Here is a 15,557-nt window from a genome sequence, read left to right as displayed (position 1 = left end):
CAAGTACACATGGAGCATTAACTAACGCAGACCATCTTCTGAGCCATAAACCAAATTTCAACTAATTTTAAAAACTGAAAATCATACAAAGTATATTCTCCAATCATAATGGAATTAAACTAGAAATCAACAAGAGAAAGATGTCTGAGAAATCTCCAAACCTATGGAAATTAAACAATACTCTTCTAAATAATCCATGGGTCAAAGCAAAAGTCACAAGGAAAATGAGAAAAGATTTTGAATGAAAATGAAAAAACAATACATAAAAATTTGTTGGACCTTGTAAAATCAGTGCTTTGAGAAAAACGTGTAGCATTAAATTTTTACATTAGAAACCAAAAGAGATCTCAAATCGATAGGTTAAAGCTTCCACCTTAAAATACTAAAAAAGAAGAGGAATTAAATCCAAATCAAGAAGAAAGAAGAACAGTAGAAAAAGCAAAGATCACTGAAACTGAACACAGAAAAAGTAATATAAAAATAAATAAAATCCATAGCCAGACTGATCTTGGGGCGGGGAGGTGTGGAGGAAAGAGAAAGAAAAAAGAAAGAAAACAAACTACCAAAATCTAGAATAAAAGATGAAATAAGCCAATTCTTTGAAAAAGTCATTCAAGAACAGAAAGGTAATGTGAACAGCCCTCTATCAATTTAATTTGAAGTTTTAAAAAGCCTTCCCAGAAATAAAACTCCTGGCCCAAATGGTTTCACTAATGAATTCCACTAAAACTTTAAGGATGATATCTTTTCCGGGAAACAGAGTAAGAAGGAATAACTTCAAAACTGATTTTGTTCTGCCAGCATTACCCTGATGCCAAAACTAGACAAGGACACTACAGACAAATATCCTTCATGAACACAGGTGCAAAAATTCTTAAGCAAATATTAACAAATCAAATCCAAAAGGGTAATACATCACAATCGAGTATGGTTTATCTCAGAAATGAATCCAAAATCAACCAGTATAAATTTTAACAGACTAAAAAAGAAAAACCATATGATTATCTTCAGAAAAAAAATCTGACAAAATTCAATATCCAATGATAATGAAAACTTTCAACAAACTAGAAACAGAAGGGAACTTCCTCAACCTGATAAAGGGCAGCTATGAAAAACCTAGTGGCTAATATACAAAATGGTGAAAGACTGAATGCTTTTCCCCTAAGACCAAAGGCAAGGCATTCTCAACATTTCTAGTCAACATTGTATAATCCAGTAAGTATTCATTCAGAGATGATATATTCATTTATGTAGAAAGTCCCAAAAAGTCTAGTAAGGTTGCAAAATTGAGTCTAGCAAGGTTGCAAAATACAAGATCAGTGTACAAAATTCAGTTGTATTTCTGTATACAAGAAATAATAATTGAAATAGAAAATTTTATAACTCTTAAAAAACATGAAATTTTTAAGGGTAAATTAACAGAATATGTACAAGAATTATATGCCAAAGCTGCAAAATATTAGAGACTAGAGGAAACCTAAATAAATGGAGATAAACCACATTCGTGGATTGAAAGATTCAGTATTATTAACATATAATTTTTAGCAAAAATGGTCTACTGATGAAATGTAATCTCAATCAAAATCTCAGGACTGATAAGCTGATTCTAAAATTTATATGAAAAATAGAGAAACCAGAATAGCTAAAATAATTTTGGAAAAAAAAAGGATATAGTTGGAGGATTCACAAGATCTGACTTTAAGACTTAGTATAAAGCTACAGTAACCAAGACAGTATGGTATTGATATAAGAACAGACATACTGATTGATTGAGCAGAATAGTTTAGAAATTGACCCACACTTTTATAGCAGTTTATTTCCAACAAAGGTGCCAAGATACTTCATGAGAAAACATAATCTTTTCAATAAATGGTATTGAAAGAATTGGACTTTCATTTGTAAAAAATGAACCTCAACCCTTACCTTGTACCTATATTATAGATTAAAAATAGGTCACATTAGAAACCACAATATAAGAGTGTAATGATAATTATGTTTGACCCAATTTGTTTTTAGAAAAGCCAAATCACTGTTGGTTAATAATAAGCATACAGTCATCTAAGCCTTCAACTTTTCCAGTAAGATAGTCTCTCGTATATTATACATGTATATGGTGAATTGACAGGCCTCTTGCAATAAACAGTCTCCTTTAAGTGACCAGAGACTACAGGTCAGGAACAAATGCCACATTTTGATCTTCTCTCCCATTAACAAGACTACTGCCACTGATATTTTTAACTCTGACTTTTCTTTATCCTTTCCTCCTGTTTTTTTGTACTACAAATTTATAAGACTAAGTGTAAAACTTCATATTTTTTTAATATTTCACTCAAATATTTCATGTATTTCATTATGCAAAATCATTTAAAATTTTTTATTTTCATTACTGCAAATCAAGTTGTATGATCAATTTGTAATATTAGTGAAATTGTTGAACAAATCAGGGCCCAAGACAGAATCCTACAAAGATGTAATAAAGAAAGTGATACCTCAAGTTTATCAAGGGCATTAAAGAATAGGGTTGTAAATTATTTGAACAGTTCTGAATGCTACTAATGTTTTTAATCATTGTCTATTTATCAGAAAGGTATCACTCAGATTTTCAAATAATTTGCTGAGATATGTCATACTAGACCTATAACTTCCCTAATTTGTTAACTTAATCAATTTACTTTTTAAAGTAAAGTTAATATTTTTAGTTTTACAGGTTTTTCTTGTTTTACAGGATATACTTCTTTCCTTATTTTTTTTTTTTTTGGTTAAGATTTTTAAGTAATCTCTACACACAACATGAAGCCCAAACTTACAACCCTGAGATCAAGAGTTGCACGCTCTTCTGACTAAGCCAGCCAGGTGCCCCTACAGGATATCTTTCTAAGTGAAACTACTGATTTTCTTTTCTTCCTAACATTAAAAAATGTAACTAATTGTCTATTCTACTTTTTATATTGAGCCAATGTTTTTTGTTTTTAGAATTTATCCTTTCTCTTGGGGCGCCTGGGTGGCTCAGTTGGTTAAGCGACTGCCTTCGGCTCAGGTCATGATCCTGGAGTCCCAGGATCGAGTCCCGCATCGGGCTCCCTGCTCAGCAGGGAGTCTGCTTCTCCCTCTGCCCCTCCCCCCTCTCATGTGCTCTCTCTCATTCTCTCTCTCTGAAATAAATAAATAAAATCTTTAAAAAAAAAAAGGCTTTAAAAAAAATAGAAGAATTTATCCTTTCTCCACTTACAAAAACTTGGTTCACATCATAAATCATGAACTCATATTAAAAACAAAAATCCTTTTCTAAAAGTGGGACAGTTTAAAATTAAGTCACACAGAAATAAAATGTTTCTGATTAGATTATTCTCCTATAAATGGTTCCTATATAAACACACATTCAGTTATACGACTCTTTAAAAAGTAAAGACTATTTCATTCACTTTTGTTCCTGACCCAGTCCTCAGAATGTCTATAACAGTTAACCAGCAAATTAATAATTATTTGAATAAGCACATTTATTCAACATAAACTTATGTTTAATTCAAGTAAGTGGACTTGGGAATAAAGAATTGGACAGCAATGTGGACATGTGACTAAAAGAAAAGATACTACCTTACCCACTATAAAATGTACACTACAGATGTATAACTAGACCTATTGTGGTGATCATTTTGCAATATATACAAATATCAAGTAACTATTTTGTACACCTGAAACTAACAGAATGTTGTATATCAATTATACCTCAACTAAAAAAAAGTAATAACTGCCCCCCCAAACATACTATATATTCACATAAAAATAAGTTTTGAATATCAGAGGGAAGTATAAGAATGAGAAGTTGAGAAGTTGACACACACAAGTATATAAAGAAAGCTACTGAGGCGCCTGGGTGGCTCAGTCGTTAAGTGTCCGCCTTCAGCTCAAGTCATGGTCCCAGGGTCCTGGGATCGAGCCCCACGTTGGGCTCCCTGCTTGGTGGGAAGCATGCTTCTCCTTCTCCCACTCCCCCTGCTTGTGTTCCCTCTCTCACGTGTCTCTCTCTGTCAAATAAATAAAATCTTTTTTTTTTTTTTAAAGAAAGCTACAAATAGGCAGGGTGTTTTTTTTTTTTTTTTTTTTTTTTAAGATTTTATTTATTTGACAACGAGTGAGCGAGAGAGAGAGAGAGAGAGCAAGCACAAGCAGGAGGAACGGCAGGCAGGGGAGAAGCAGGCTCCCTGCTGAGCAAGGACCCCCAATGTGGGGCTCAATCCCAGGACCCTGGGATCATGACCTGAGTCAAAGGCAGCCGCTTAACCAACTGAGCCATCCAGGTGCCCCAATATGCAGGTTTTTTAAGTGTCTTCCTACTGCATTTTCTCTCTATAAACGCACACACAAACACACACACACACACACCCCAGACTGAAATTGTAAGTATAGCTTACCATAAACCTTATTGCTACTATAAACCAGTACTTAGTAAACTTTAAAAAACACAACCAATTCTAGGTGTTCTGAAAACAATCTTTATGTAAATTCATGGTAGGTATATGTTCCCTATGCTGAATCTACCCCAAGTTAGTACACCTAAGTAAACAGGAAGTATTAAGGGATAAACAGGCAATGCTGTATAAATAAAACAATTCATTTATAAATAATAATGAATGGTCACTCCACACTACAGTAACTTCAGATGATTAGAGAATAAATACTTCACTTTGAGAATTACTGACTGGCAGTGTGTTGCTGGTGTATGTCAGGATTATTCATCACCCTGACAGTAATATTAACCACAATCCATTTCAGTTACTTCAGTTTATCATATTCTGACTAATGTTAAAAAACAATGTCATTGAAGGCTGCTTAAATTAAGTGTAAGGTTAACCTCTGTTAGAGTCATTTAAAAACTTCTACTAGAAGGTAGCTTCTAGTAGAAAACCAAATCTGCTATACAGAGTGCTAATACTTAGCAAAGGTAAATTTTAACAACAGTCACACAAAACAGATTGTATCCCTGATTTAAAATCAAAACTTCAGCAAATCTTGTAAATGTACCACAACCTCTCTCACTCTCTCTCCATATATACATATATATGTATGTTCACACTTTGCTGAACTTATTTAACATTTTGAGGAAAGAGTTGCACAATCATATTTTAAACTAAATACATCACACTGAACAAATAATAATTTAAAGTTTAAGAAGGTCAGTGTATCCATGAAAATTTTTCTTCAGTATCATATAATTACATAATACTACATTTAAAAATATATAAATAGCAGTTGCTGTAAGACCCCCCATCACCAATTAAGTAATTGAGAAGGGTCCCTTACTAATAAGCAGACTCAGTTAATGTGTTATCTAAGTCGAAAGATTTCCTACTCTAGGCTTCTAATTTTATCTTCCTAGGCTACTTTCCCGTCACTTTGATGTGTCTTTTAAAAACCATCTGTACTAATATTCTACATTCTATAGCATCATTTTCCTTTTTCTATTAATGTGATAGTTTTCTATTACCTCTGTGAGGACCTTTACTCTGATTTTGTTTTTAAGGCTTCTTCTGTTTCCTAAATTGTCTTTGTTTCTTCTGGTTTCTTTTTATTTTTCTATTTGCTTTAGTCTTTCACATTGGAGACTGTCTTTAAATGTTTGCTAACACTTGGTGGTACCTTCAGTTTTGGAATGAGGCACAAAAGGGCTGACTGAAGTACATTTAGCCTAAGTAGCACTGTGAGCTGACAAACTTCACTGAAGGGAAATCAGATGGGCTCCAAGTAGGATCCCCAAATGTTAACATGTTTTAGGTCTTTTCTCTTGAGCCAGTCAATATATCCAAAGAGTAATACAATCTTCTGTCTTAAAGGGTGGGGCTGGTATAAGCCTAGCTGCCAGAGCTCTGATAGCATGACGACAAAAGGGATCTGGGGGTTTTCACTATTTGGTACTTAAAGCTTTCAGTTCATCCCCCTGTTTTCCATTTCTTCCCATCAACCCCTCCTCTGCTGTTCTTGGTGTTCTCAAATAAGAAACTTCTCTGGTATAATTTCTCCAAAAAGTATTTACCTCTTCCCTTTTACCAAGATAAAGGGAAGAGTGGCTGGATTTTGGAAAGAAGTGGACATACATGCAAGTATTCAATCTAAAATACTCTTTCCACTTATCCCTAAAGTCTACCAGTTCACTGACAGGAACAGATCTGAGATCCCAGCCTTAACACTTGGAAAATGTGTGAACTTGGAGAGTTCCTTAACCTCACTGTATCTTAGTTTCCTTATCTGTAAAATAAAGATAATAACACATTCCTTACAGTATTGTTGAGGGGATAAAAGGAGATAGCATATGTAAAATGTTTGTTTACAAAGGAAGGCACCTACTAGGGCTTCCCTCACAATCTAACAAATATATTCTAAACTTTCCCCACATCATTCTTCTGCTGATTAGACTGTAAATTCCCCAAGGCAAGGGATATAATTCATACCAAAATCTCCAACATCAATGTGGCATACAATAGCATCCATATTTGATGCCAAGATTAAAATACTTTAAATATATTTTATCAGCCAAAAAAAAAATCCAAGCATGGAGTAATTATTAATTTCTTTCTCTGTATTTACATTTTACTGAAATGCTTTAAGATCCATTATTTACTGTTGTAAAATCCTAAGGTTTTTTTTTTTTTAAAAAACTGAATTCCTTTAGTCTGACTGAAGCCTAATAAATTAAAAAAAAAAAAAAAGAAAAGGTTATAACACCTATGGTATTTAAACAATATTCCCCTCCCCCTCCCAAAACAGTGTTCTTTTCCCTCTGGGACATCTAGATGGTATACTGATTCCTGGTATATCTGTTACAGAACAGGACTAAAAGGACTGGCATTCGTCAGAAACAGCACTTAAAACTTAAAGAGATAAAGAAGTGCTGTCTGATCAACAACAGTTAAATGTCGGTAGTCAATTCCAGGTCAAGATGAAGCTGTATATTAAATGTGTAGGTTAGGGAGAAATATCTCACATATAAAAATACACAACCAAATGTAAAAGATAAATGAGGAACACAAAGAAAATCACCTACTTTTCCTTTGAAGAAATAGAGAGAAGAAGAAACAATAAATACTAAGGACAAATAATGGCAACTCATCAGCAAATAAGTAAATTCAAGAGTTTTGTAAATTCAGTTTTCTTATCTGAGAATTTACTCTTTAGAAACATTTTGATCCAGACTAGGGCATTGGAAGCTGCTAGTTTAACAGAGTTGTGAATGGTACAGCATTATAACATAGGTTGAAAAAAAACTATGATTTATTAGGGCTTGGATCAAAAATTAAAAATCAGTTTGAAGATATGATCATAGTAAATTCTCCTTTAATTCCTACACTGCAAGGAAGACTCAGGCAATCCTGGTGCAGGTTCATTTTCCCCTAATGTTTAACTTTCTTGTTTTTGCACTTCTGAACCAAAAGAACAGCTTACATTGCTCTTGCACTATAAAGCTGAAGAATGGATGATTTTTCTTTTCCCTCTACCTCAAACTCTCTTTTAGGATTTTCCTTCATTTTAAGAATGTAAGCTCCAATTTTTAAAAAATAGAACACTTGCTTATACCTTAGCCATTTCTGCTTTTTTACCCCAACCTTCATTTTATTTTTTAGTAGGATAGTAACTACCTTGTTCTTTCGAATTTCCAGAAACTAAGAGTCTCTGGCACACAATTATTATTCAATAAACAAACGAAAAAATAAATGAATACTCAAGTTGTAACATCAGGGATTCAGCAGTTTTAGCCAAACATTCAGCTTTTTCATAAAACAGGCTTACTAAAAAAAAGCTTAGAGAATAACCTGGAACAAACACAGTAAGAGGAGCAATTTGGAAAACCTTTCCTTTTTAAAGCAAAGAAATGGTGGTTACATTTTACCATGTTTCAGCACGAGAGGTGAAAGGCAACTTGACAAAACAACATTAAAACAGGCTCAGAAATTGATGCCAAAAGTAAAGGCAGTACAGCACCCTGCAATACTTCTCAAACATTCTGGGCCCAAACTTTTAGTAAGAAATATGTCACTTTAAACCATAACCCAGTGCACACATGTATGTACACGCACACACAGCTTAAGCCAAAGATTCATACATAATGTACACTGATATTTCTTTTTTTATGTTATGCTATGTCATTCATTTTCTTCTCTATAATATCTATTTATTTATTTAGAGTGTAGTTGACATACAATATTACATTAGTTTCAGGTATACAACTTACTGATTTGACAAAGTTTATACATTATGCTAGTTCGCTACAAGTGTAGGTACGTACCATCTGTTCTAATACGTCGCTATTTACAGTATCATTGACTGTGTTCCTTATGCTGTGCCTTTTATATCCCCATGACTTATTCATTCCATACCTGGAAGGCTGTATCTCCCGCTCTCCTGCACCCATTCTGCCCAACCCCCATCTCCTTCCCTTCTGGCAGCCTTCAGTTTGTTCTCTACATTTATAGGTTTGATTCTGTTTTTTGTTTATTTGGTTTATGTTTGTTTTGTTCTATATTCACTACTTTTTAAATTGTTCTATTCATTTTTTAAAATGTTAGCTGTAAACTGCAGTTTGAAAAACACTGGCTTATTGTGTTTAAATTCTGGTGCCAGCCACTACCTGTGTGACCTTGTACAACTTGCTTAACTTCATAGTGCCTCAGTTTCTGTCTCTGTAAAAGACAGGAAATAATGTGACCTACCTTATAAGGGCTTTGTGAGGGTTAAAAAAAGTTAACACATGTAATATACTTAGATAAGAGCCTGACAAAAATAAGTCCTCAATAAATATTAGTTAACAATAATAAAGTGACATGTTCCCAGATTCTGAAATCTATAGCGAACTTTTCATTTGGAAGCTAATGGTTATCAACTGCATTTCAGTGTAAGAACAAACTCATTTTTTAGAACAGGTATTCAGGTTATGGTACATATACATATTAAATAATTATGTGAATCAATTAAAAGAGAAATAATGGCCTCAGATTATCTGGATTTTCCTCTCTTAGAAAACTGGTTTACACAATTTCCCACTAAGGGAAATAAAAGAAATCACGGTGGCAAAGAAAATCTTTCTAATCTACAAAGAAAGCCCTGATACTGAAATGTTCTGCCATCATAATTTGTTTTTATGATATGACATTTTATAAATATGTTCCTGTCCTAATTATAATTTCTTATAAAGAAAAGACAAACAGAAAATGTTCATTCCTATCTCTCCCAAGGAGGGTGTCAAAATATAAAAATGTGTAATTGTAAAACATAGATTAATGTCACTCCCAAGTCCATGCATGGTTAGATCTGTCTTCTCATCAGTCAGAATTGTAGACCAGTGATGAAACAACTGGGAAACTGAAGGAAAAAAATCAACTTCAAAATTCATTCCTACTTTTTTCAGCTATGAAAGAATAAATTAAACAATTATGTTAAATGAGGGCTTTCTCAATACATATAAAAAATTAATTTTCATCAGATTTTCTGACTCTTTGATCTTCTATACAGACTATATTCGATCTTTTCAACAGACTGACAATATTAATTTGAAATTATTATAAGGAGATATTGTGCATAAAATAAAAGTTTATACCTTCAAGAAGACATTTTTTACATCTTCCGTTGAACCCTTTTCATAAAGAATGATCAGAAAAATAATATAGAAGAAAGGGTGTTGATTATATTAATTCAGCTTCAGAAAGAAAATTCCCTGTGCAACATGGAAGAAATTACGAAGCAAAATTGTAGCTTTGTATCAAAGCTGCTAAAACTCCTCTGAAAAACAGCATTGAGAAAATTAAATGGACATAAATATGCATAAATAATTCAATCATTTTAAAGTCAGTCAGGGTAGGGGCGCCTGAGTGGCTCAGTGGGTTAAGCGACTGCCTTCGGCTCAGGTCATGATCCTGGAGTCCCTGGATCGAGTCCCGCATCGGGCTCCCTGCTCGGCGGGGAGTCTGCTTCTCCCTCTGACCCTCCCCCTCTCATGTGCTCTCTCTCTCTCTCTCATTCTGTCTCAAATAAATAAATAAAATCTTAAAAAAAAAAAAAAAAGTCAGTCAGGGTATATAATCTATTAAAGAATGGGGATAAGATCTGTTTACATTTTAAATTAAGCTTTGCACAGTATGTTTTCTACAATTTCACAAGTTTCACAACAAATAGTAATGTTTGCTAAATGTATACTATGGGAAAAATTTTAATATAATTCTCTTATAATCATTGTTCATACAGATACAACTCATCTTATGTATGAGATGTATCCCTGAAACATGCGTATAAACAGATACCTGAAAACTGAATCACACTGTAAACATTATGGAAGATTTTAATGCCAAAAGGAATGAGATACTTTTATACAGTAAATAATTACTATGACTTTATACATGCAAAGCACAATTTTCAAAAATTTAACATGCTTATTTCACTTAAAATAATGTAGTTAATTCCAAACTCACTTATTTCCATCAATATTTAATGAAAACAATTAGTACTAGAATTCCATTTTCTTGAACTTGAATGACTTTTATGGCATTTGAACTGCCGCTGCTTTATAAGTTATAAGATATGTGGCTGAGTGTTAGAGCTTCCCACTTCTTCCCAGCCCTGCTAATTATACTACTATTCATTATTCAACTGTGTGTCCTTCAGTTCTTGTTGAAAGCATTCTTTATAAATATTCTTTCCTGAGCCCAAAGTACAAATCTCTCACAAAATCTCACAAAATATAAAAAAGGGTACCTTTACTACCATTAAAGGCACTAAATCATCAAAATTATTTTTTATGCCTTTATATAGTGGATATGGACATATATGGAAAGACTAATGAAAGCAACTCCTTTAGTTTTAAGGCCCTCTACTAGTTTTATAAATCTTAACAAAATAAAAAGAGCAAAATTACTATTGGTCATCTAGTGGGGCATAAAAACAGCCTTATTTATCATATACAGAATATAAATTACAAAGGCATTAGTTAAAATAGTATTTTACCCACCCAACAAAAGAATTTGGCAAGTTCCTTAGAAATAGCTGTAACATATAAATAAAATTCAATTTTAATAAAGGATTCTATTTAGCTGGCAAATAATGCATTATGGCATTTTGCTGATATTATTTTAATGAATTCTCACAATGAAAGAAACCATGTAGCCTACACTAAAGAAAAAAACCAAAAACCTGCTCTGGACGCTTTCCTCTGGTCATGTAAGATTTTTAGTGGGATAGAGAACCAAGACAAGAGGCAGAGAATAGAGGCAGTTGGCAAAGAACAGTGGCAGGAGGAGGCAACAGGGCTACTGGAGCTCTTGTTCAGGTACAATGATGGCAGGAGACAGCGGCACAGCCTCAGCAGGAATATCCAAATAGCCTCCCACTTATCACCAGTAGAAACTGTCCTATCAGGACAGAAACACGCACCCTGTCCACAATCCATCTTACTACCACTGGATCTTGAAGAGCCCACCAAAAAACCCTCTAAAAAACGACAACAACAAAAATTTTCAGTGCTTAAATAGAAGTCCAAACTGAAGGACTCAGTTTAAAAAATTTTTTAAAAGGTAATTCTTCTAGAACTCTAGAAAGGTTATTTATTTAAATGTAATTTATTTTGTGAAGCAAATTTTACATTTTAACAAATTAAATGAGTGAAAATGAGATTTATACTTTTATGTACATAAAATTCAAATAATGGAAAGAGAGTAGGATATAATAGCCTGAGAATTAAGGAGCTGGTAAGTTTTTATTATTGACCTATGGCATGACTCACTATACAGATCAAACTAATACACAGTCCTCAATTATTCGATTAGAGAGTTTTACAGATTCCAGTGAAATAGTACAAGGTCTTAGAACAAATACACCTAAATGTAAGTAAGGCTTTCCTTTTTCTAAAAAGGCAAAACAAAACAAAACCAAAAACCTCACAAAACCACCATTTATCCATTTATTATTCCTCATAGTCAATGGATCACCTGTGAAATTCTGCTATTCATTAGCAGATCTGGGCCAGATTTAGCTGCTCTTGGTAATACTCAGTCATGTGTTTGTGGTCAGCTGAGGGCTGGCTTAAGATGGCTGCTGATGATACAATTTAGCCACCTCCATGTGCTAGTCACATCTCTCTGCAGCTTAACCTGGCCATGTTAGGGACATGTTCTCAAAGTGATCCCAGAGAAGCAGAAGAAACAGATGATTCTAGAACTGGGCCAGAAAACATAAGGGTTAAGACCGGAGCACTCTGTCAGACCAGAGAGCATGGAAGTTATCAAAGACTGTACTAAGATTGTATCAAAATAACTCAGGAGCAACTTAAAGAAGCTCCCTGTGGTCAAAAGCAGGAACAAATGAATGAACATCAATGAAAATAATAACTGCAATGGACTGAAACATCAAATACATGTACGTCTGTGAGTTCATAAAGATGTTTTTTAAAAAGTTAGGTCCCATTGGAAGATGTTAGGAATGAGTCACTGTTTTGAAAAACAATGTAAAAAGAGAGAAAAAAAATCAAACTTTTATTCTGCCTTTCCAAAGCAATGTACACCATTGAATCACCTAGTAGTAGATGAAGGGAAGTATCTCATTATAGAAGGACTCTCAAAAATAAATGAAATTAAAGTGAGAGAATGTAAATATCATGATTTTGCCATGATTATACAACCACTGATTCCAAGCATTAAATATCAATGGCAACTAACATCACAAAAAGATAAGTAAAGAAGATATTACATGCCCTCTGAGAGAAAAATGCAAAAACTTCCTATGAAACAGTCTTGCCACAAATATCCAATCTGAATTCTATCAACCTCTGGAACCAACTACCAATTTATAAGAAATATAGAAGATGGGGGCGCCTGGGTGGCTCAGTTGTTAAGTGTCTGCCTTCGGCTCAGGTCATGATCCCAGGGTCCTGGGATCGAGCCCCGCATCGGGCTCCCTGCTCCGCGGGAAGCCTGCTTCTCCCTCTCCCGCTCCCCCCGCTTGTGTTCCCTCTCTGGCTGTGTCTCTCTCTGTCAAATAAATAAAAAAATCTTTAAAAAAAAGAAATATAGAAGATGGAGAAACCTGTTAGACTATTCCACAGGGACGCAATAAGCAAAATCCAGACTGTGAGAAAAGATATAAGACAAACCATGTTTCTTCAACTGATAAATTGGAAAGAAAGAAAAGATGAAAGAGAAACCTACAGAAGAGACTTAAGACTTAATCAGTATCAACTGATTGAACTGTGTGGTCCTTATTTGGATCCTGATATGAATAAACACACTAAAAAAAATTATGGAAGTTGTAATTCAATTGGAAATGTGATTACTTACTAGGCTTTTGATGATATTAAGAAATTATTGCTAATATTTTAGGTTTGCTAATGGTATTATGGTTATGCTTTAAAAGGGACTTTATTCTTTTTTAAAGATTTTATTTATTTATTCATGAGACAGAGAGAGAGAGAGGCAGAGGCAGAGGGAGAAGCAGGCTCCCGCACAGTAGGGAGCCTGATGCGGGACTCAATCCCAGGACCCTGGGATCATAACCTGAGCTGAAGGCAAACGCTTAACTGACTGAGCCACCCAGGTGCCCTAAAAAGGGACCTTAAAAAGAAGTACATATTGAAATATTTATGAATAGAATGATATGATGTCTAGGATTTGCTTCAAAGTAATATGAGAAAGCAGAAAAACAATGAATATAAAAATAAAATAAGAGTAACCATGAGTTGATAATTACTGAGCAGGGTTACTAGTTGATGTAAATTTATTGTGCTAATTTGTCTACTTTTGTATATGCTTGAAATTCTCTATGATAAAAAGCTAAAAAGAAATATAACCTTATTCTGTATTATAAAATGATGATTCAGGAATATTCTATTTATTGATAATCTAGGACAGAAAAGGAAAGTTCTTGAAGAACCTAAGATATGGGAAAATACTTAGAAAGTTAACAAACAGGGACGCCTGGGTGGCTCAGTTGGTTAAGTGGCTGCCTTCGGCCCGGGTCATGATCCCAGGGTCCTGGGATCAAGTCTCACATCAGGCTCCTTGCTCAGCAGGAAGCCTGCTTCTCTCTCTCTCTCTCCCTCTGCTTGTGCTCTCTCTGTCAAATAAATAAAATCTTTAAAAAAAAAAAAGAAAGTTAACAAACAGTGTGATGTATGTGTATGAGTATACAAATATAAAATGTAATCATTCCTTATTGATATGTGGTAAATAAGGAGTAATTTTTGCTTATTTATATGTTTTACATTTAAACAATTGAATACAGTTAATATTTTATAACTTGGGGAAAATGTCATGTATATTATATCATTTAACACATTTAGTGAATGGCAGGCCCTGTGCTAGGCATGAGAGAAATAATGGTGAACAAGAACTCTCTCATATGGAGTTCGGTGGGGGAGACAAAAAGAATCAAAACAAGTAGGAAGAAGGATATATAAAATGCAGGACTCTGATGGACTCTGAGAAACAAACTGAGGGTTCTAGAGGGGAGGGGGTGGGGGGATGGGTTAGCCTGGTGATGGATATTAAAGAGGGCACGTATTGAATGGAGCACTGGGTGTTATACGCAAACAATGAATCATGGAACACGACATCAAAAACTAATGATGTGTAATGTATGGTGATTAACATAATAAAATTTAAAAAAAAATAGGATATTTCAGGTGCTATGAAAGAAACAGAGCAGAATATCAGGGAAGAAAAATAGTAATGGTCTCCATAAGGAGGTGACCTACAGGACTAGAGTCAGCCACTCACCAAGTAGGACATGAACATTAAAGGCAGAGAAAGCAAAACTCTGAATTGGGAAAGAATAATTCTAAGTCAAAAAAGGTTTAATCACTGGATTTACATCATTCGAAATTAGATTTAAAGAAGATTCATTTTGTGGTAGTGAGTGATGGATTAGACCAGGGTAAGAGGCAGCAAAGAGATCAGATAGGACACCTGGAGTAGTGTACAGGTACTTGTCTTTTTTATCCAAGTGCTGGTGAGGAGTGTCCATGATACTAACACCCTTTAAAGAAGTTAATATTTTAGAATAATGTCTTCCTAAAAAAGAATACAACTGTCAATACTTTTAACTGTTACCAGCTTTATCATGCTTTTTTCAAAAATCTTCAATTTAAATTCTAAATTCAAGTTTAAATTTCACTTTGAGAAAATGAAAATACATTTAAAAGATAAATATATTAAAGTTAGTTATATTAAAGATTTTTAGAAAGTAATGTGAAAATTAAAGATAATCAAATTCATTGTGATGTGCAAGATAACTGTATTTCAGATGATTCCTGAAAAATTACCTTGGACAAATCTCGGAAGTTGCTTGGCAAGGTAAGATCCAGTTCTTCTGATTCATAATTAGTGATGACCCAGGGAAACACTGGATACTGATTTAAGTCATTGTAACTCCGTCCTGAGAGAGAAAAAAAAAGTCATTCCATTTAGAATAATAAAACGAAATGATAAACAGATTCAGGAGTATCATTTGCTAAAAATAATAAGAACAACTTAACTTTTTGAGTGCCAGACATTGTTCTCAGTGTTAGACATATATTATTTGTTTTG

At 33.9% G+C, this 15,557-nt stretch overlaps 1 protein-coding gene across 4 annotated transcripts in view; it reads right to left on the bottom strand.

Annotated features, from left to right (window-relative positions):
• The window catches only part of LRBA (LPS responsive beige-like anchor protein), a 736,795-nt gene that overhangs the window by 175,933 nt on the left and 545,305 nt on the right, over positions 1-15,557 (bottom strand). For all 4 annotated transcript variants that reach the window (XM_081811769.1, XM_081811768.1, XM_081811770.1 and 1 more), the window contains one exon: positions 15,293-15,405. In XM_081811769.1, coding sequence (XP_081667895.1) covers positions 15,293-15,405 — 113 coding nt within the window. The remainder of the gene's footprint in view (positions 1-15,292; positions 15,406-15,557) is intronic.

Source organism: Leptonychotes weddellii, chromosome 2, assembly GCF_054177405.1.
Source record: "Leptonychotes weddellii isolate Sample4059 chromosome 2, ASM5417740v2, whole genome shotgun sequence".
Taxonomy (NCBI): domain Eukaryota; kingdom Metazoa; phylum Chordata; class Mammalia; order Carnivora; family Phocidae; genus Leptonychotes; species Leptonychotes weddellii.
The sequence above is the reverse complement of the archived record's forward strand: the minus strand, read 5'-3'. Positions and strand labels throughout refer to the sequence as shown.